The following is a 24,146-nucleotide window of genomic DNA, read 5'->3' on the forward strand; positions in this document are numbered from 1 at the left end:
ACATTCTTGGAGCTAGTCAACAACATGCTCACAGCAGGGCATGACAAGAGGGGTCATATTTAGGAATGAGGTGAGCCGTCTGAGGAAGGATGTGGCTGGAATGGTAATGAGCCAGGTGTTGTTGCAGCATGTTCCAGACATTTAATCCACACTAATGGAAATGGAGAGCGTTTTTACAGTCCTCCTATATCACACAACATTAATATACAGTAATTGTAAGCCTGTGGTTACATCAACCGGCCTGCGCGTGTCCCACATCCAGACAGTAGTACAGTGAGCAGTATAAGAAAATCCTTGAGTGCTTGGCCTGCAGCGTAATTCAGAAGACAGCATTATTCAGATGACAGCTTCAGTAAATACTGACCATGTAATAGTGACGCTATTACCAGGAAATTGTATAAAGGGCAAACAGCCTTGCAGAGCGGGAGAGAGAGAGAGAGAGACCGTGAGACAGGCAATAGGGACTTTTCACATGAAGGATGCCACTTTTCGTAGATTTCAGCAACTCACAGCTTTCATTTAAGATAAGATATTCCTTTATTGATCCCCTTGGGGAATCATCTCGCACACGTGTACGTGTATACACACACACAAATATGCAATGTAATACAGTGTGTAAAAATGGCTAAATCTACAGGCTAAATGTTGTGCAGTTTAAAAATGTGTGTTTAAGAAAACAACCTGTAGGGACACGATAATGTGACTTTGTTTCCAAGTGACTGCAAATGTCCTCCACAGACAGAGAATGGACAGCAGTGACTGGGTCTGGGAAGGCCTTGGGTGAAATGAGACAATTATGGGAGGGAGGAGAGAACAAGCAGCGCTGTATACCCCCCCCTCTCTCACTCAATTGACCATGCTCACAAGGCGGCCATTCTGCTTTTATGTCATGCTCCGGGAACAGGGTGGTATGGAATCCCAACCTGAGCGTGACATAAGAGCAAAATGGCCGCCGTGTGAATAGGGTGGATATCTTCATCAGTCTCGCTCTCTTTCCCTCCTCTGATTCCACCACCTCCACGCGCCCCCCTGCACCCAACCCTCCTCCCTTCACTGTGTACCTGTTCTCCGTCAGTCCTCCTCTCTCACACCTCCAGATTAATGCTGCGTTCGTCCCTGAAAGGCGCGCGATAGGAGTGATGTGTATAAAAACCACGACAATCCATTCTGATAATTTCAGGCATGAATGAGTTATTGAGGGCTGTAGTGTGCATCATCGCGGTTTAATTCCCCGATCCTGCTGCCCAGTGCCTAGCAGTAGGTCTTTCTTCATATTGGGTTTGGGAAGCTGACATCAAATTACATAAAATTTAGGCATGCCTGGGGTAAGAGACCACGGACTAGGGTTTTCTTTTTTTGGCAAAAGAAAGTCTGTGAATGCAAATTTCTAGTGCCCATTGAGAGAAAGGACTGTGAACTTTTGAATTTAGCAAGACACAACATTATTTTCCACAATACCATTCTCACATTTTCCATGTGCTTTCCATGACAGGGAAAGTAGTGTTTACATTTTCAAGTCCTCCAGTATGCATGGGAACACCGCTATTTGAAGTGAAGGCATTCTCATGGTGAACAAAATGGAGGGAAACAGGCTAGACTTTGATTTACTGCTCCTTTGTGATTCATCCCATTTGAGTGGACATAAAAAACCGGCTGAGGGTTCACCCCCGGAAGAATGGATCGGCTGCTACCATCGGGGATCACATGGTTCTCAGAGGATTGATGGGACTTCGGATTGGCTGCTCTGCATTCAAAACGTGTGCTCCTTTACCAGGCTATGCAGATCAGTTGCTGTTCTTAAAATTCAGAGAGAGAGCCATTATTGACAGTACGGCACCGTATAAATCCAATGTATTACTGGCGAGGCACGTTCCGTTCATTAGCATATTCCCGTCCTCCGAGAGCAGCTCCATCTTCAAATCGTTAACATTCAATCTCCGAGGAGGTAGCTTGGTCCATCATGAAAATAATCTGCAAAGTAATGGCAACAATAAAAAGCTCATTTAGATAGGAGTAAAATGGTGCTTGCTCACAGCTCAGATGAAACCAATTTCTGGGTATGCCAATTCACCGACTTTGGCCAATTGACAAAGATCAATAAAGGTGATGGTCTATCTTCAATCGCAGGATAGTTTGAATGTCAGCGCCTCAGTGTTCTTGTTCAAGGTTCAGTGTTCTCTCCTACGTTCTTCGCTATCATTATACACATTTGTTTAATGTTTAGTCCTTGTTCAGGGAGGTAAATAAACCATTTAGACCATGTGTGGTAATTCTTTTTTTTTATCCACTTTTTCTCCTTATTTTTCTATTTCTCCCATCCCAATTTTGCCTCGCCAATTATCCCTTCAATTCTCCCCTCCCCTGTCTCGAACGTTGCTAGACTATGCCTCCCACTGGTCGGCTGCAGTGAGGACAAAGCCTTGCATCACGTGTCCCCTGCGGCACACGAGGAGGCAGCTGTTGCATATTTCCCCCGATACTTCCTGATTCTGCTGTACAGGCGCACCAACCGACCTGTAGGAGTCGCTGTCCACAACGTCCAATCCCCACCCACCGGCTTTCCCACCCCTAACATTGCCAATTGTGTTAGTATGAACGACCAGCCAAGCCGGAAGCAACGCCAAGAGCTGGGCTTGAACCCAGCATCTCCTGTGTTAGTGGCGAGCGCCTTGCCCACTGCACCACTTAGCCGCCCATGTGTGGTAATTCTTCAAGTTACCAGTACCTGCAGTGGTTCGTTAGAACCAAAATGGTATCAGAGCCGTCCTGGATTTAGGGTAATCTTCAAACTTAGCGAGATACCACCTAGAAAGAGAAAAGGGGGAAGATAAATGATTAATTCATTAATTAATTCATTAATTAATTAATTGAATGAGTCAAGTATTCCCTACGTCTTCTATGCTAACTATGCTGTGACGTCGCACATCAGTTTTTGCAAGAAGAGCTGCGTTCGGCCCTGGTTCACTGCAGAACTTTGTAGGGGAAACAGAGGCTGCCTACAGGGGTGGGGATAATGGCATCTACAAACAGACCAAGTACAAACTGGAGAAGGAAATTAAGAGTTGTCAAGCTGTGATATTCCCATAAACTGAAAAACCAGTTCTCAGTCTGTCTGTTTTGAAAGGCAAAGGAGCAACCTGGAACCCCCTTACCCCCAGCTTCTCCCTTCGACCCCCCCCCCCCCCCCCCCCCAGACTTTTCAAAAGTGTAAGGCTCCTGGCCCAGACTCGTCTCCCCATCCTCTCCTAGACATAAGTTAGTGACTTACACACCACACAAGCACACAAGCACACTTATTTACACGCACACACTGCTGCTAACATATACCTTGTGTTGTATAAGTTTGTATAGATAGAATATACGTTGTGTATTATGTTTAGTCTATAGTTTAGTTTATAGCTATTTATACAGTTAGCATAGCATAATTTGTATAGATAGAATATACGTTGTGTATTATGTTTAGTTTTATAGTTTATTTATAGCTCATCTAGTTTATAGTTATAGTTTATATTTATTGGTTATAGTTATAGTCTGTATAGATAGAATATAAGTCATATAAGTCATTACCATGTTGACAAATCTACTACGGTTGAGCCTGGAAAAACAAGCATCTCAAGTTTTTCTGAATTAATGTAAAAAAAAAAAACTGAAACTAAATAACTAGCACCCATTTTCACTGACATTTTCAACCAATAACTGGATTGCTACTGTCCCCACCTGCTCCAAATGCTCTATAATACTTACTTAATCATAGCATATATATTTAGATTACAGCATATATTGTAACTATTTTTATTGTAATGCAAATAGAACTGAGAGGGCATACATACCCTCATCTGCACCTTGACTTATTCGCACTGCCTACTTGCTCATATCCACACTCAGTTTATTATATTGTTGTATGTTTACACTGCCTATTTAAATTTTTACTTCCTCTGTAATATAATTTTATGACCTGTATCATGTCTTCTACTATCACCATGTACCTGTACCCCCTCCCCCATGCTGCTATGATACTTGCATTTCCCCAAGGGGATCGATAAAGGAATATCTTATCTTATAATACCAGTCCCCAAAAGGGCAAAAGTCACATGTTTAAATGACTACAGACCTTTCGCCCTGACATCTGTGGTCATAACGGCCTTTGAGAGAACCTCAAGGCCATCACACAGACTAGGGTTGGGTACTGAATTTCCAAGAACCGTGGATTCAACCAGAAATGTCTATTCGTGGTCTGTCTACCATGTACCTGACACATAGAGACCATCATTTCCCTGATCGGTCCAGTATTGAGCTAGCTACAATTTCCCTACAGGCTCTCACTGGGCTACAATAGCAGACAATGGGCAATTGTAAATCCTTTGCAAAAACAATGATAAATGTACTCAGGGTGGGAAGCTCTGGGTGTATTATTCCCGGTCTCAATATGCTCTCCTGTGAAATGTATCACAATCCAAATTGTAAAACAGTTCCATTTGAAACAGAACTATTTTGCCAACCGCACTAGGCACTGTGAACTTCCGCACTCTAGCTAGTTGTAGAGGAGTGAGTGGGCCGCATGGAAAGCAGCTGATCACAAATACTTTACTAGCTAGTAGACTACAGCTACTATTTTGTAACACATTCTATTTGGAAAAGCACATTCATCATTTTTGGAAAGGATTTACGATTGTATTTTCGATGGTTAACAACAGACCGTGAATAGGGTCTAAGGTCCAAAATAGTGGTAAGTTATCCTTTAACTATTCCTACGGCATATTTCTGTTGTGCTCCCCATACAAATGAACTGCAGTGGGCATTTTGCCAAGTTGTAAAAAGTTGTCCTCAACTGCCAGGACCTGTTCCTGGGACCTTATGGTTATGTGGGTGTGTCAGAAAAGCATGTGAGCAGACCTTTTGTTTAGGTTACTGGACCATGACTGACAGCAAATGCTCAAACATTTGTCTGAGCTTCATAAAAAAAGATGCAATACAGCAAAACGCAATAAATTAGATTCAAATTTATTCTCATTATACAGTACAAGTACAGTACGAAAATAAGTTGGCATCCAACCAGAGTGCAAATATAACAGTAAAGTCCAATAGAAATATACAATGTACAGGTGATTAAACTGGGTATAAAATATATAAATGAGTACTACTGGGTGTAGCGCTAATCAGATGTATGTACAGAGTTGTAATATTAATATGTACAGTGATACAGGTATAAAGACAGTATGGTAGTACAGTAGTAGTCATACTGGCCAGCAGCGTAACTAGTAAGAGTAGGTAAGGGATATGCACAGATATAGTATCTACAGATATGCAAAATGATTATATGCAGGTATGTACAGACAGATGTGGATATATATATGTATGGTAAGAATAAATAAATATATATATACGGTATATACAGCATTATTGTACATGCTATCATACAGAGTATATGGGTTGACTAAAGTATGAGGTGGGTAGTTAAGATTATTATGATTACTAGGGCTGTCTTAAATACTTCGAAGCTTCATTCGATGGCACAAGCTTCGAACATATAAAAAAAGATTTTTTTCTTTTTTAATAATTAAAAAAAAAATGTGCCTCCAAAATCTTGCGCCTCCATTCCAATGAAACGAAAGTAAGCGGCGCCTTCCCGCCTCCATTCCAATTCAACTAAAGTAAGCGGCGCCTCGACTCCACCGCTCTACAACAAGCATGTGGAGATTATCTGTGTTGAAAACAACAAGGACCTGTGCAGCAGACATGTCGACGAAGAAGCGAAGCAATGCCGTTTGTTATTTAAGACTATGTCGGACAGATGTGTTCATTGTGCTGCTTTTTTTAAAGTGTCCCGACCCATATAAAAATGTCTTAATAAAACGTGCTTAATTAAGTCGAATTCTGCCTTTGTCTCTATCAACTACATATAAATATTTATATAATTGTTTGCTTGATAGACGAAGGTTGCAACATAATTATGTAATGTCATGTCGTTGGCTGTGAGAGCAGCCCCACTGCACCCAGGCAGCGCAGCCGAGTGAAACCTTGTTGGCTGAGTCAGTCACGAAAGGGGCTACTTAATTCATTAATCCAATCCACTTTATTTATAGAGCACATTTAAAAACAACAACGTTTACCAAAGTGCTGTACAAGTCCCACAACATAAGATAAAAAAAAAAAAAAATTTATATATATTTTTTCCCCCCGAAGCTTCAAATTAAAATCGAAGCTCGGCCCTGAAGCTTCGATTGCCAAAAAAAGCTTCGAAGGTCAGCCCTAATGATTACAGTGTAGGGCAGTTGTAGACAGTGAAAGCAGTAGGTAGGTATAAATTGATACCTGCAGCATGAGTATTTAGTGCAAGCAATGCACCTCCAATATAATAACACTATAAATGGTAAATGGCTGCATTTATATATCGCTTTTATCCAAATCGCTTTACAATTTGTTCCTCACATTTGACCCATTCACTCACACATTCACACCGACAGCGGAGGCAAGCATGCAAGGTGCCAACCTGCTCATCTGGAGCAATTAGGGGTTCTATATCGTACTAGCTTCCGCTCAGCGTCATCTGCACACATCTCACTCCAGTGACGTGCACTGAATAAAAACTTCACAATGTACCTTTACATACCAACATCCACTGACCACACCCCCATCTGCTACCTACATAAGCAGGGGTGGGGCCACACACTCATCTCCTTCTCAAATTTCACCCCAAGAGAGTGCCTGTATACCAATCACTTGACGTGGGAAAGAAAGTATTTAGCTGAAGAGAGGAAAACAGAAGAACAAGGAGATACGTTGACATTATATCTTTATTTTCTCTCTCACTATTTCGAGAAAATACGGCGATATTGTCTTCGTCACTGGAGTGTCTGGAAGATGATGATCATTCTGCCCTCCACCGGCTTTTTCGTATTAGGGGCTCGCGTCGCTGATATACTCCCCACCTGCAGTCCTCCTTGCTGCGGCTGGATGGGTATTGAACCTCCGGTTATACAGCTGGACTGTGGGAGGCACCGGCTGTTGTGAGAAACTGGTTGCTTCCGAGCTGGGTGAGTAATGTTTTGCTTGCGAGCGCCAGTTGTCTGTTAATGCTATGGGGGTTAGCTGACAATTTTACGAAGGCCGGCCCCAGATTGGGGTCCTCTGCTCGGCTTCCTAGGCGGCGGACGGAGGATCCTGGTCTGACGCCCATGATGGTCAAACTAGTGGGCCGCGACCGAAACCTGGTTGAACCCGAGATTCTCTGGACAAGCGGATGCTTCTCTGTCCCGTGCAGGCCCCATCTTTCACATGAATGTGAGAGTACACCCTAAACACGAGGAAATGTGGGTATGGATCTTCGTTATCGGTAGTTCCATGCTCAAGTCGGCTGCAGCCCGAATGGGAATTGTGCCGACTCCGCTGTATGTCTGGTAAATCACAGTTGAAAACTGTGTTTGACATTTCTTTTTCTCTTCTCTCTTAGGATGAGGAGGGACTCAGACGGCGGCCTGTCTGAAGTGTGGCTTATTATGTTCTTGTGTACAGTTCAGGTGATAGCTGCTTAGCTTGCGTGCTAGTTGTGTGGCCTACCTGTTAGCCAGTCAGCTGTTAGCTGCGGCACTAGCCCGTTGCGTTCACTAGGCTAGGAACGTTAGCAACGGCTAGGAACGTTAGCAACGGCTAGGAACGTTAGCTTGTTGCTATCAGTCGGGAGTGGCTGTTAGCTTAATGCTACACTGTTGAACGTTACTGTTGTGAAGGGCCAGATTAAACCGAATATATATATTTATTTATATATATATATTTAATTGTATTTGTATATTCTCTAATATTACCTGATATCCCTTGTATATTCCTTGTACAATATGCATTGAATATCCATTCTAGCCTACTGAACATCCCATAATAGTCTCCATTCTACTATTGGTCGAGACCTTGGTGCCAGGCTGCCATACCCCTCAGACCCAGTTCAAACGTACCGCTCCACATGTACGAACAAGTCCTAGTTCCGCGTAGGAATCTGACTACCGCACCACTAATGGGACTATTTGTTCATAGTGCGTATATATACTGCGCTACTAAAGTAGGACTTCCTTTTCAGTCCAGTTTCTTACCCTCCAATAGAGTCACAGACGTAAAGCCTCCCCGCGACGCCACGTGTGGGAGTAAGGCCAAGTTCGCCTACCATCGGTATTGAGACATCGTGTATATTAATATTTGAATAGTCATATTTGGCACTATATCGTCGAGTTGGACGTAGTCTATTAAGCTAATAATAGTCTGTTAATATATAGTGCTTCGTGCGGTGAGAATACTACCGTAGTCAGTACCCCATCGTTTCGGGCAGAGAACTGGCTGCTTATCCAGGGTGGTTGACCCCACGTGAAGCTGCACCCGAGGAGCCCCAGAGCCGACGAGCGAGTGGACCTGTATACCGGATTATCCTACCGACGACAGCCCGCCTTCCCAGGCACGGATTATGCTTTGTATACTTTGATTATTCCATGGATAAAGACCCCCGACACTGCCGTGTGTTGGAACCCCCCCCCCCTGGAGAGGACGCAAGGTGAGGAGACGCTCTGCAAGACGAGGTCGCTTCACGTCTCTCCCCCGTGGACCGGAGAGAGCCGGCCCACAAAGAGTCCACCTGCTTTCATCTGTGGTCCAAGGATCGCCGGCGCATTGAACGGCACTACAGTGGGTTCACCTGGGATACCCTTGGCCGGATGAGGCAGCCGGATTCTACCCCCCCCCCCCCTCCTACTCCTGTCGGCTTACAAGCGACCGGATTAACCCCCCCCTAGTGTGTCCAGTATATAATCATTAAAGTATCATTGCTGTTATTCCTTAAACTATTCCAGGTCGTATATGTACCACCTGCGCCTTCAGAGATTGGACATTCTCTATTGATATACCGACGAATACTCTTGCCATAAAAGTGCATACTAATTTCCATTCATAAATGTGATTGATTTGATTAAGTGCTTGCTCTACACACCATCGCTGTGTAGAAATAAAGACCTATTTCTAATTCGTACATTTGTGTTGGATCCGTTTCATCTACGTGACAGTGTTCATCATAATATATTTATGCCGTGTACTGGGTGGCCGAATATTAAGTACAAAGGTAGTGGTAGTAAGTATCATATCTAGTAATACAGTCAGGGAATTGTACCCCTCAGTTACAATTGGTCCTTCGAGCCGGAGGGTAATCAGTGTAATATTAATATAGTGTTATTAATATTGAAATGGCCTATGATGAACACTCCACGAAACGATCCTCCTAACCAACGCCCGCAGCGCGAACGACGGCTCCCTCAGTACTTAGAGGCTTACGCTGTCAGTCAACAACCTAGTCTTCTACTAACAGTAAACGCGGTAAAACTAGAAAGTAAAAGTATGTCTAACCCCAACGCCCAGACTACCCCGACCATAGAGGCCCCTACGGGCTCTAATGTAACTGACCAAGTTCACGGTGGGGACCAGTGGGAACCAGACATGACTTCACACCCCGCCAGTACTGAAGAAGTAGTCCACGATGAGTCCCGGGAGGAATACAACGCTACCGAGAGAGAACTCGGCACGGAAGAAGACGGGGAGAGCACCGTGGAGATAGAGCTCCAAGGCTCCGCAAGGAGTACCCCGAGGGAAGGCTCCCCTATACAACCGCCTTCTCCCAGCGAGGCAGAGAGGACCCTACAGCAGGCCTTCCTCATCAGCCTGAACGCCGCTGCTGAACGCGACCGACTGCAGATCCAGCAGCGGAGCGAAGAAGAGCATATACGTCTAGAACTAAGACGCATTCAGAGAGAAGAGAATGTGGCCCGAGACCGAGCAGACAGCCAGCGAGCAGCTGCTGGTGCTCTACGGGACGCAGAGCGCGACAGACAGCAAGCGCAACTAATAGAACAGCTGATCAGACGGACAACACCCTCTCCCTCCGCCAGAGGCTCCAGGAACTCGTCTAGACACACCTCCAGGGCGGCATCCCCTAGCCGAGTAAACAACCCTGAACTTGACCAACAGACGAGGTCTATACCCCCCACAGACCACCTCCCCCCACCGGTCCAAGCGAGACCTAGCAACCGGGAAGGAGCAGCATATCCTGTGGAGAGGCTAAACCAGAGACTACAAGCACTGGATGACCTAACTGAAGACGAAGAGGAAGAGGAGGAGAACCACGCCCGACGACAGCACAGTACTCTACCGGACCAGGAGGTCCGGTACAGCCCAGGCTATACTCCCGCGGAGCTGCGCTACAGACCCCCGACTCTATACACGGGTGAGCACGACGCACGACCCGCACCGAGGAACAGCACCTGGACAAGCGGGCCATGGTACACTGCCGGTACCAGCCCATACCAAGGAGCGGGAGGAGACTCGCCTAGGAGGCCTCTCCCCCAACGCTCGCCGATGTATCCACAGTCAGCGTCATACATTGGCACGCCTATGGTACCCGACTTCACCCAAGAGAACCGGGCCCAGTATACAGAACTCCGCATGTGTCTGGAGACCATGTTGGTGGATGTATTGGATGAACGCCACAAATACGCCATCCTACTGAAGCACTTAAAGGTACCCCGCGCACATAATATAGCGCTCGCCTACGCGACTTCCACCACCCCATACACAGCAGCGCTGGTAGCATTGGACCAGAGGTATGGGCGCATATGGGATTACGTGATCCAGGAGATCCGACACATCGACCGCTTACCCCCAGCAATAGACAATCGAGCACTGGACGACCTGTCCATCAGAGTGCAGTCCCTGGTAGGGATGTTGGGAGCGCAGAGAGAGAAGGGGAGGCATGAACTTTACGCCAACTCAAATGTGGAAAGGATCTTGGAGAAGCTGCCGCCCGCTCGACAGGAGCGTTTTAGGTGACAGAGGGACCACCGAGACCCGAATGGCCCCGAACCGAACCTCCTCGATCTAGCAGACTTCCTGGCGAGAGAAGTCAGCAGCCTACGGCTAGATACATTCGGACGGAGCACCCCTGGCTCCAGAGAAGGAACCAGACGACTAAATGATGGAAGAAGATCGGTGACTGTGATGCACCAATCGGAGTCAGTACCGAGCAGCAGGAGCCACAGTACCCCCTCCAGAACGGAGAAGTGGAAGATAGTGTGCCCCTACTGTGAGAAAGAACACTGGCTAGCGCAATGTGACTCCTTCCCCAAGCTGAACGCGGAGGAAGCAAGTCAATGGATAAAGTCCAACAAGCGCTGTTTTCGCTGTGCGCGCTCACACATGGCAGCCGAATGCCGCTTAAAGAAAAGGTGCACCAAGTGCGATGGAGCCCATCTGGACATACTTCACGACAGTAACAGACGGCGCCCTTCACCCGCACCATCCAGCAGCAAAGCGAGCGTCATGTACATCGATCCCGCCAGCAGCAGTGGAGCCCGAGTACTCCTAAAAGTAGTGCGTGTGACACTAAGCTACCAGAATAAAGTCCTGGACACTTACGCCGTCCTCGATGACGGGTCCGAGAAGACCCTTCTGCTCGCCTCCGCTGCGGCCCAGCTAGGGCTGCGGGGAAGCGAAACCCAAATGACAATTCGGACAATAAGACGAGATTTGAAGACGATAAAGGGCGAGAATGTCTCATTCTCTATCGCAGCAAGCGGCCAGCCTGAGCGACGGTACCAGATTACAGACGCTTTCACCAGCCAAGAAATAGGACTGTCGCGGTACACATACCCCGTCGCCAAGCTGATGGAGAAATATGCACATCTGCGCAAGTTACCGATCCCGCTCATAGACAATGCTATGCCGACCCTGTTGATAGGCTCCGACCATGCAGACCTCATTGTCCCGATAGACCGGGTTCATACCGGACCCCGAGGCTGTCCTGCAGCAGTCGAGACCCGTTTGGGATGGACTCTCCAAGGCCCGCTCGCCAAATCTCTCAACCGAAGTACAGCCACTAGATGTCTCCACTCCAGAGTCAGAGGGAGAAACCGCACTCCTGCAACACGTAGAGCGGCTATGGACCTTGGAACAAATGCCCTTTAAGAACGGAAAGAAAGACATTCGCTCTAAAGATGACATTTACGCCATTCACCTCCTCGAGACAGGGACCAAGAGAGTCCCGGTCAACGGCGTGTTGAGATACGCCACGCCACTCCTGCGGCGAGAAGGAATGCCTACTTTCCACGCCAAGACAGACGCCACAGAACGGTACCTGCTGAACACGGAGCGGCGCTTAGCCAAGAACCCCCCCAAGAGAGTGTATACCGCGCTGAGATTGAGAAGCTCATCACAGCGGGACACATCACAAAGATGGACATTAAAGAGGCTGACCAGACCACTGAATCGTGGTACGTGCCTCACCACAAGGTCCATCACAACGGTAAAGACCGCATAGTATTTAACTGCAGCTACCAGATCGGATCCCAAAATCTGAATAAAGAGTTACTGCCCGGTCCCACACTCGGCCCCTCCCTACTCGGCGTTCTACTCCGCTTCCACCAGGAAAAGGTGGCCATCAGCGGGGACATTAAAGGAATGTTCCTGCAGGTGAGATTAGTAGAGGCGGACAAGCCCCTGTTACAGTTCCTATGGAGAGAGAAGCCAGGAGATGAACACCCAGCCATCTACCAATGGGAAGTCCCCCCCTTCGGAACGACGTGCAGCCCCTGCTGTGCTACATTTGCACTACAGAAACATGTAGCAGAGGACCTAGCAGCGGACGAAGAGGTCCGACACAGCGTAAAGAACAGCTTCTACGTAGACAACTGTCTACAAAGCCTTTCAACCCAGGAAGAAGCCGAGGCTCTCCTGATTAAACTCCGCGCCTCATTGATCAAAGGCGGCTTTGATCTCAGGCAGTGGGCCAGCAGCGATCCGCAAGTACTGCGCAGCCTCTCCTCCGAGGACAAGGCAGCCAGCAGCGAGACCTGGATGGCTACAATCCCGGGAGAAGCCCAGGAGATGACCCTGGGATTGGTGTGGCGATTCAAAACAGATTCGCTTCACTACAGACACAAGCCCCTGACTACGGAGCAGGGAAGGCCGGCGGCGGCGCCGACCACCAGACGGAGTGTGTACACAACACTCGCCCGACAATATGACCCGCTAGGATGTATTCTACCGTACACCACCAAGGCAAAAATGATTGTACGAGCATTGTGGGACAAGGACCAGGGCTGGGACGACCCCATTCCCGCACACCTTGCATCCACCTGGAGAGAGTGGGAGATGGAGCTCCACTCACTCCCAGGCGTTAATATACGCCGAAGCTACTTCCCACCCACGGTGAGGCCAGAGACATGTAAAATGGACTTACACGTCTTCAGTGACGCCTCAGAGGTCGCATACGGATCAGTAGCCTACTTGCGGGCCCAAGAAAGGGGGGGAGAGATCTACACAGCATTTGTCCTCGCCCGCTCGAGAATAGCCCCACGCAAGCAACAATCTATCCCACGTCTAGAGCTCTGCGCAGCCCTAGCCGGAGCGCACCTAGCCACGCTCATCCAACGTGAGCTCACCATACCGGTGTCTAGAACAATCCTGTGGTCAGATTCCACGACAGTACTCGCCTGGATCCAATCGGACTCATGCAAGTACAAAGTCTTCGTGGGAGTCAGAGTCACCGAGATTCAAGACTTAACCGAAGAGTTAACCGGAGAAACAGAGTGGCGCTACGTTGATACAAAACAGAACCCAGCTGACATCATCACCCGGGGGATGCCCCTGGATGACCTCACCCGTCGCAATGTCTACAGTGACGGCCCCGCATTCCTAAGACTCCCGGAAGGACAGTGGCCCATGCCTATCCCGAGGGAAGCAAGTCCAGAGGAGGTGGAAAATAAGAAGTCTGTGTTCTGTGGATTGAGCACCGTAGCCTCCACCGACCCTAACATAGACGATTGCACGTCCATAGAGAGTGCACAACAAAGAACATTCCTGCGGTACCACCCGGAGTGCAAGTCCCCCGCTGATATGTCAGCAGCTAACTACGAGGAAGCAGAATTGCTTCTACTGCAGCGAGCCCAGAGAGACAATTTGACAGAAGGAACAGTCGTCATGATTATTGATCAATCACTGCCCAGAGCTATGTGGCCGGCCGGCCGCGTAAGCAAAGTGATCACCGGTGCCGACGGCAAGGTCCGAGCAGCTGAAGTGCTCGTCCAGGGTCGCACTTACACCCGTCCCGTGGCGAGGCTCATAGAACTGCCCCGACTCCCAGACACAATCGATGATGACCATGACCCTATAACCCTATGACTTTGTGAAGTTGACTGACCCCTACAGCAAACCCTTATGTGTAAATAGACAACGCGATTAATCTGTCTCTGTTTAACTGATTAGGTCTGGGACCAATCAGGGGGTGGCTGTTGTGAAGGGCCAGATTAAACCGAATATATATATTTATTTATATATATATATTTAATTGTATTTGTATATTCTCTAATATTCCCTGATATCCCTTGTATATTCCTTGTACAATATGCATTGAATATCCATTCTAGCCTACTGAACATCCCATAATAGTCTCCATTCTACTATTGGTCGAGACCTTGGTGCCAGGCTGCCATACCCCTCAGACCCAGTTCAAACGTACCGCTCCACATGTACGAACAAGTCCTAGTTCCGCGTAGGAATCTGACTACCGCACCACTAATGGGACTATTTGTTCATAGTGCGTATATATACTGCGCTACTAAAGTAGGACTTCCTTTTCAGTCCAGTTTCTTACCCTCCAATAGAGTCACAGACGTAAAGCCTCCCCGCGACGCCACGTGTGGGAGTAAGGCCAAGTTCGCCTACCATCGGTATTGAGACATCGTGTATATTAATATTTGAATAGTCATATTTGGCACTATATCGTCGAGTTGGACGTAGTCTATTAAGCTAATAATAGTCTGTTAATATATAGTGCTTCGTGCGGTGAGAATACTACCGTAGTCAGTACCCCATCGTTTCGGGCAGAGAACTGGCTGCTTATCCAGGGTGGTTGACCCCACGTGAAGCTGCACCCGAGGAGCCCCAGAGCCGACGAGCGAGTGGACCTGTATACCGGATTATCCTACCGACGACAGCCCGCCTTCCCAGGCACGGATTATGCTTTGTATACTTTGATTATTCCATGGATAAAGACCCCCGACACTGCCGTGTGTTGGAACCCCCCCCCCTGGAGAGGACGCAAGGTGAGGAGACGCTCTGCAAGACGAGGTCGCTTCACGTCTCTCCCCCGTGGACCGGAGAGAGCCGGCCCACAAAGAGTCCACCTGCTTTCATCTGTGGTCCAAGGATCGCCGGCGCATTGAACGGCACTACAGTGGGTTCACCTGGGATACCCTTGGCCGGATGAGGCAGCCGGATTCTACCCCCCCCCCCTCCTACTCCTGTCGGCTTACAAGCGACCGGATTAACCCCCCCCTAGTGTGTCCAGTATATAATCATTAAAGTATCATTGCTGTTATTCCTTAAACTATTCCAGGTCGTATATGTACCACCTGCGCCTTCAGAGATTGGACATTCTCTATTGATATACCGACGAATACTCTTGCCATAAAAGTGCATACTAATTTCCATTCATAAATGTGATTGATTTGATTAAGTGCTTGCTCTACACACCATCGCTGTGTAGAAATAAAGACCTATTTCTAATTCGTACATTTGTGTTGGATCCGTTTCATCTACGTGACAGTGTTCATCATAATATATTTATGCCGTGTACTGGGTGGCCGAATATTAAGTACAAAGGTAGTGGTAGTAAGTATCATATCTAGTAATACAGTCAGGGAATTGTACCCCTCAGTTACAGTTACTGTGAGAATAACAAGCCTCAACACTCTGACTACGACGTCATCTTTGACAGAGGATGTTAGTCGACCCTACACCGGGTGCGCTGCCAGCGAGGACTTCGTCAACATGGAGAACGGCGGCTGGGTGGCGCGTCGGGCATTGCCCTCATCACCAACGCAGGAGACACCGGGTTCGACTTCGGTGTCCCGTTAACCAGTGTTGCAGTCCTCTCGGCCTGCGCTCAGGGTGGAGGTAGGAGTCCTGACCGGACTTTAAACACTTCTTCTTTCCTTCCCTTCTAAATGTTTTGTAATAACGATGTTTCCAAAACGTGTGTTGCTGCAATACATTGAGGATACGACGCGTGTTGTGTGTGAATTGTCTCGTCACTGGTATAGCTTCTCTCTACATAGAAAATCGGCGTTGTTTTTTACATGTGTAAAAATGAACTGGTTAGTTGTGATGAGAACATGTGTGTTCATGTAACGTTTGTAACGTGGGTGAACGCACAACTAAGTGGGTTAATTAACCTGTGAAGCTATGCTTAGTGACATGTGATTGAGGAATGAATCCTTTTCTCAGCCTGTGATGACAATGAACAGCATGTTCACATATTAACAGGGGTACCTGTTCAACCTGGTTGTATCAAGGGTAAGGTAGGAGGGGTGACCCCCCCGGTTTCCCTGGGGCTTCCCCCGCTCCTCTCAGACATGTTTGTTTACAATATATTGTGTCACTGTGTTTGTGGGGATACGATGTAACCCTCAGCTTAAGCTGCTGGGGTTGTGCTTCCGCTTGAGAAACGATTATTTTCCTAGGGAAAAGGTTGTTTGGTCACTATCATGTGTGCTTAGCAAGGCCTGTGGCCAATACGTAATCAAGGACTTATGTCTCTCTCGTTATGGAAAACGGCGTTCCTCTGTAGTAAGAGTGTACTTTTGCCATTTTTTGTTTTGATGAAGGGTTGTGTGTGTAGTTGAGATCTACAACTGGGTTAGGTTTTGGCCCACAGAAGCACATGTGTAAGTCTGGTACCGGGGCTCTTAAAGGGGCCCTCTCTGTTCTGTGTTTTTTCCTTAGTAAAAATCAGATAGCAGGTTAGGGGTGAGGGGTCGTAAAGGGGTGCACTGGTAAACCTTTCCTCCCCTTTTCTGATTGGTCAGTCTGATTGGCCATGTGCACCGCAGAAATTCCCCCGCCATAGAGTACGTCACTGAGCGTGTTTCTATTGGTAAGACTTCCGTGAGTTGTTCAGGTTCCATGTTATGGATCTGTTTCAGGGAGTTGTCAGAGCTCCTCCTCACGAAGCTCCTCCTCAGGGAGAAGTGCCTTCTGTGAGTTCGGACCCTCCTTCCCAGTGACAGAGCCTCCTCCTCAGATTGTCAAGGTGAGTAGAACTTCAAAAAGGAGTTCTGCTCTATTGTATGTGTATTCGATTCAATTCGATTATTGAGTGTGTATTGGTTCAGAGCCTCCTCCTCGGAGAGTCCTAACCCAAGTGTTACATAGCTCAATGTTGCATTATTTCTTTTCAATCTATACAGCTCGCGTGGGAAGTCTCTCTGGGGGTTCCCCGCCCTCTCCTTTTGGAGTAGGTGGACGGGGTATTGTTTAGGGTTTCCCTGACTCCTCGCCTTACAGGTCTGTCGAGTCATGGGTTTCCCCCCGTCATAGGGGTACGTCGCTCACCGTCCCCTCTTATGAAGTGTGGTTGACGGGGTGGTGTTTCCCTCAGCCACGTCGCATGGGACCCATGTCCGTATTATTTTTTCTGATAGGAATCACGCATGAGGCTGGTGCGCCTTGGTTGCTCGTTATTAAAACGGCGTTTTTATAGGGCAACTGGGATGGAGTTTGTCTCTTCCGAGCGCCAGTTTACTAGGTTTGTCTCGACTAATTCTCGTTCATATCTGGGGGATGTTAACGGAATAGATCAGTCTCCCTCCCGTCCTCCAATAGGGAGGGTATCCCTCCATTAGGGAGGGTCGGGGGGCTCGGTCCTCCCCGGTTCTGATGGTTGTGGGGGGCCTCAGCGGGGTACATTTGTCGAGCTTCAGCTCCCGCTCAGCTCCTGTTGTGCAGATGACGCTGAGCGGAAGCTAGTACGATATAGAACGATAACCTATGAGTACTAGTGACGCTCAGCGTCTAGACGCCACTGCGGCCCTTGATCTTACCTTGTGGTGAAATGATGAGAAGGAGATGAGTGTGTGGCCCCACCCCTGCTTATGTAGGTAGCAGATGGGGGTGTGGTCAGGCGGATGTTGGTATGTAAAGGTACATTGTGAAGTTTTTATTCAGTGCACGTCACTGGAGTGAGATGTGTGCAGATGACGCTGAGCGTCACTAGTACTCAGAACTACGGTTATATTCATAACCTATCGTTAAGTGTCTTGCTCAAGGACACCTCGACACGCTGCCCGGGAATCGAACCGGGACCCTTCTGATTACCAGGCGACCACTCTACCTCCTGAGCCACTGTCACCCCCAATGCACTGTTTTCAGTATGTTGGCAGTCTCAATACCACGGAGGTACCGGTATTAACTAGGGATGTCCGATATTGGCATTAAAATGTAATATCGGAAAATATCGGTATCGGTTTTCAAAAAATAAATAAATATTATTATTTTTTTAAATTATTTATTTACCCAGGCAAGCAAGTAAGAACAAATTCTTATTTTATTTATTGTCAAAATTATGCATAATGTTGTGTTAATTCCACGACAAGAGATATGTATTGTTAATTACCTGAAATTATTCCGTTTTTCTGGGGGGAAACCCTGCATACCGGTATATCGGTATCGGTTGATATCGTATCGGAAATTAAGAGTTGGACAATATCGGTATATCGGTTATCGGTAAAAAAGCCTATATGGAACATCCCTAGTATTAACTAACGATAATCCTTAGACGCAAGTTCACAGAGCACCCTTCCACCTCTAGTACATCCCCAGAGACCCCCTATTAAATAAAACTGCTGACACCTTAGCCATGAAATGGAAGATGAGCACAGAAAGACTGGATGAATGTCCCCGAGCGGTGATTCATGGTGAACGGGTCACATCCCTTGGCAACAGCTGTCTCCTTCCTATCTAAGCAAAATGCATTGTTATCCCAGTGTCCACGTTATGTTAAAATAATTTAATAAGCCTTCTTTGTTATTTTCACAATGCATTGGAAACAGATGACAATAAAAAAAAATACCTTCGAGTCCTTTGATATTTAATTTTCCCCACCAAAAATATGGGAATCAGAACTGAGATTCAATAAGAACCAGGTTCGATAAGCAGAATTGGAATCAATAAAAGCTAAATGATACTCATCTGACCATAGCTGTCAACCATCCCGTTTTTCCCGGGATTGTCACGTATTTCAACCTTCCTTCCCGCAGTCCCGTATTAATTTTTTTTCTTAAATGTTTACAAAATGGCTGCAATTCCCCTCCGTGACAACAGGTGGCAGCAGTGTAGTTTAGAACGTTAGCACAGGAAGTCAGACCGGAAGACTGTTGCGACCCGAAGAAGAAGAAGAACAGCGGCCGGAAAGGAGGGGTTTAGTGTGAAATGTATTACATTCTACAACTACCTACAAAAGGCAGAGAAGCTCTAACGGCAAAGTGGGGTTGTTCCCGGAGAGCTCACGCTTGGCCGTGGTTTCTCAGTGTATAATGAATGGTGCTCTCCCTCAACATGCGAGTAGGGTGAGCCAACACCATTCTTTATAACTTTTGTAATATGAATGAAGAGCAAATGTAAAGTTATTCAATACACAATGAAACAATATTTAAGCATTACATCACGCGCAGGAGTGGTTTGTGAACAATAAACCATGCCTAGGGGTGGTCGTTAGACCCCCCTAGGCATGGTTTATTGTTCACAAATCACGACTGCAAGTGGTGTAATGCTTTTATACAACTGCCACATTCCAACCTTATTGCTATACAATAAACGCACATTAATCGAAGATTTATTGAAAAAACCATCCGCCAGAAAAAGTAGTTCCCACAACTACAAAAAAGACAAGTTGCCTCCATGTGGAAGCAGCTCGGAAGTGCATCCAACCAACTGTGTGTTATTGGAAGCAGCTTGAAGTGCATCCAACCAACTAACACATCCAACTGTGTGTTATTGGAACTAACACATCCAACTGCCTTTCAACTAAGGCATCCAACCAACTAACACATCCAACTGCCTTTCAACTAAGACATCGAACCAACTAACACATCCAACTGCCTTTCAACTAAGACACCCAACCAACTAACACATCCAACTTTTCTTTAGTTTTTAATTATGAAGTTAGTGGTTATTGGAATGATTGAAAATTGTATTACCAGATGCAGAATGGGTACAATACAGTACGGCTCAATACACACAATTGTTAAGGGGATGCAGACCTACTTTCTATAGAACTTCATTCTTAGATGCTTCTATAGAAAGTAGGTAAAACAAATTAAAAAGTTTTCTTTGCCCTATAAGAAAAAAAAGTTCTCTTCGCCCTATTTTTTTATTTATTTTTTTTAGCCTAAACTTAACCAGTTGGAAACCAGGCGTACAGTAATAAAATTAGCAATCAACCAATTCAATAGACCATGCTCACTTAAAACAGCGCTGCTTCTCTCTCAGTCTGACTCCCCCACTGTTGCAGACAGGAGTGTGTGTGTGTGTGTGTGTGTGTGTGTGTGTGTGTGTGTGTGTGTATGTGTGTGTGTTTGTGGGTACGCCAGCGTCGGACAGTGTGAGAGTGAACGCTGCAGTCAGTGGGAAGGAAGTAGAAATTAAAAATAAAATTGCAAATAATCAATCAATCCGCGATTTTTCTTTTGTTCTAAAATGACTCATGACCCATCAATTACATCATCCAACATTGTTTAAAGGACTAAGACATTCGCCTTGACAGAATCGCTTTATATTTAGTCGTTATGATGCTATCAACATATCCATTTGTTAAAGATTATTGTCCGCCATCTTGTGATCCGGTGGAGTGATGTGATGTGATTCGGTTGTGGGCGGGTCCTGGGACCAGAAGCGTAGAATGGTCCCAATACATACGTGTAAATGGACCGTTTCAGCCAATCAGAATCGAGAAATTTGTATGCCGTTGTATAACTTTATCTATATCACATGTCAAAACTAAGAAGATTTCCGTTTTTCATTTCTACTCATTCATCCAAAACAAGACAGCAATTCTACTTCTGCATGCACCGGGAGAATTGAGCTCATAGCACAGATTTGGAGTTGATAGAATGGACATTGCTGTTCTTAGGAAATGTTGCACATGGTGGAAATAATGGAAATTTACATTTCTAACATGAACATTTAGTGCATGTTTAAAGTTGATACATTGAGGCATGGTAGAATTTCACTTTATATTAGAGCAGTATCCGTTTTTAACATTACAATTAGTGTCTGACACTATAGACACATGTTAAAAGTCAAAGTCAACTTTGTCATTTTCCAATTTGTGCAAGACATACAGAAAAATTCAATTACGTGCCCCCTTCCCACGGTGTATATAGAAAGAGACAATAAACACAAAAGTAACATAGGACACAATATACAACACTATGTACAATATAAACAGTGCCTACAATTAAATTAATGAATTAAATAAGAGGTAAAAGAGAACTTAAGTGTAAATATTCTTTAATTTGTGTCAACGTTATAAAAATCCTATTGTATTCAACAAATTAATTATGATACACCACAATGTGCCCTTTCTATCTATTCTAAATCTATGGCCTCGCGATTCCACGGCTGCACAGTGCAGACAATATATAATATACATACGAGGGGGAGGAGACTACATTGGGAGGGGGCGGGGCCGGGGGGAAGGGGGCGGGGGGAAATATCCTGTTTTTTCAAATCCCAATGTTGATAGCTATGCATCCGACTCCATGACCCTGTGCACTGGAGCGCCACAGGGATGCGTGCTCTCTCCCCTGCTCTACTATACTCTCTCTACACCAAAGACTGTACCTCCAAGGATCATCAGTAAAGCTCCTCAAGTTTGCAGTCAGAACGACCTGGAGCCAGTGATGAATGAATGACTAAGTGAACGAGTTGATCGTTCAATTGTTGAATCGAACTGCATCTGATGACTCGTTCAGCAACCGCACATTGGTCTATATAGAGTTGGGCACTACTAGTAATTATTTTGAGTGATTCGGGTAGACAGTCAGTGTCCCTTGAGTCCCTTCACTTCATTCGCTAGCGGCGATTCAAAACTGAATCAGATGGGGATTTCGATTTGCCACTCAACGGACTCCACCTACCTGAATCACCTCAAAGAATCGCTACCAGTGCACAGGAAATTACCATTTAAAAAGGTGATTAAATTCTCTACTGTCCGACAGTCCAAAATAATCAAATCTGTTAAAAGTATCGGTCTTCCCACCACTACCTGGAGCTAAATGCTCAAAAGACAGTGGAGATGCTTGTAGACTTCAGGAAGAGTGGCACCCCTCCCCCCTCAATGGCTAAGCAGTTACTACTGTGGAGTCATTCAAATTGGGAAAATCTGGGAGCCACAATATCCTCATGGGACCTCATGTCGGAGGCAAACATCAACTCACCAATGTAGGCCTACGTCCTGCAACAGCTGTTTGAGTTCAACGTGCCACAGACAATGATGGTCCTATTCTACAAGGCCATTATCTAGTCCAGGGGTTCTCAAACTTTTTTATACCACAACCCCATTTTATTTAGGATTTCTTTTGGCGACCCCACACTTAATGTATCGCGTAATTTCAACGTGGAATTAAGGAATATCTAAATAAAAGCACATGTTGTTGAACTTGATCATGCATATTTATTAGAAAATGTAATTACAGCACTATGTTATCAATAAAAATTTATAAAACGAGGCATATTTAGCTTAGTACGTAGTTTGAGAACCGCTGATCTAGTCCATCCTCACCTCCTCGTTTGGATCTGCCAGCACTTAAGGCAAGGCCAGACTGAGACACGTCATCCAGACGGCAAAGAGAATCATCGGCTGCAACCTGCCAACCCTCCAGGACCTCTACAACACCAGGACCAGGAATGCATGCCTACAAGATCATCGCTGAACCCTCACACCCTGGCCACCAGCTCAAGCTCTCACCTCAGGGAAAAGACTGTGAACCATGATGTCTAACACAATGAGACAGAACCAGTTTCCCCCCCCCCTAAAGCTACGGCCCTCATTAACAACTGAGCCGAAATCCGCTGGCCGTCCACCACACATCAAACCATAAGGGGAATGCCCTACCCTCCTTCAAAACCGCTCTCAAAGAGCACCTATGGGTGGCTGCAATTAGAAACTGGCCCCGGTAAATGTCAAAATTCCCCACCCCACCCAACCCCCTCTAATGTACAGTTTCTTCCCCTTCAGCCTTTTTTTTTTTTTATAATACACAGTACCGTATTATTTGCATCAATTGCATGTAATAAATGTCTTGATGAATTGAAAATGGAGGACCCTTATGTAAACGTTAAATGTTTGTATTGAGCTGTACTGTACCCATTCTGAAATCTGTTAATAAAGTTTTCAATCAATCAATGCAGACTTAAACATTTAAATGCTGCTGGAGCTCAGCTTAAGGTGTCTGCGGTCCCGGTGTGAGCCTACGCGCACTTGTAAGGTGCCATGGCACTGCAAGCACTGATTGGCCCGGTTGTCATTTCCATATTTACCTTGATGTGTGAAAACAGCAACAATCTTTGTAATAACACGACCACTGGCTGCCAAGCCTCGGCTGCACATTTTGCTGTAGTTTGTTTGCTTAGAGTTTTGTTTAGAATTTACCACCACCATTACTTTGAACACCAACCAGAAAAGGCAGAGCTGGCAGCTTAGTGGAGAGTTCAGTGCGGACTAGACCAAGCAGGCCCGGTGAGTCCATGTCCTCCATTAGCACAGCTTAGATTCACATTCACCGGGTTTCTTTGAGATCATGTTTGTGACAAACACAGTTGATTGATTGAAAACTTTATTAACAGATTGTAGAATGGGTACAATACAGTACGGCTCAATACACACAATTGTTAAGGGGATGCAGACCAGAGAAAGACTTTCGTCTTGTTTACATGACAGTTCAGTTCAACGTTGCGATTTTAGGCCTCTTGATCTTAGCTTTGGAGACAGCTTCAGCACATTAGATAACCCCAAGACACGTTTATTACTACTTTGATGAGTCAGAGGCCTGGGTTGTAACACTACCTCTGTATATATTCTGTATAACTCTTGCATCACTGCACCCTCAAGTGGAATATTTAAGGCTCTTACAAAGATTGTGTATTAACTCTGTATATCCTGCATAGCAAAGATATTCTTGTCACCCCCTCTCTGTATATGTTATTTACTATGCTCCTATTACTGTGCTCCTATTACTGTATTATTCTGTACAGCAGGTAATCTTCTCGGATTCTATTTTTGACCCTTC

General features: G+C 46.0%; 1 protein-coding gene across 1 annotated transcript in view; it reads right to left on the reverse strand.

Annotated features, from left to right (window-relative positions):
- srd5a1 (steroid-5-alpha-reductase, alpha polypeptide 1 (3-oxo-5 alpha-steroid delta 4-dehydrogenase alpha 1)) overlaps nucleotides 1-24,146 on the reverse strand; it is a 35,641-nt gene continuing 11,495 nt past the window's right edge. Inside the window, exons 5-6 of the mRNA XM_084312424.1 lie at nucleotides 2,726-2,805; nucleotides 1-1,971 (exon numbers count right to left, since the gene is read on the reverse strand). Of these exons, the coding sequence (XP_084168550.1) occupies nucleotides 2,739-2,805 (67 nt within the window). The 3' untranslated portion in view covers nucleotides 1-1,971; nucleotides 2,726-2,738. The remainder of the gene's footprint in view (nucleotides 1,972-2,725; nucleotides 2,806-24,146) is intronic.

Source organism: Notolepis coatsorum (genome assembly GCF_963971535.1).
Source record: "Notolepis coatsorum genome assembly, chromosome: 4".
Taxonomy (NCBI): Eukaryota; Metazoa; Chordata; class Actinopteri; order Aulopiformes; family Paralepididae; genus Notolepis; species Notolepis coatsorum.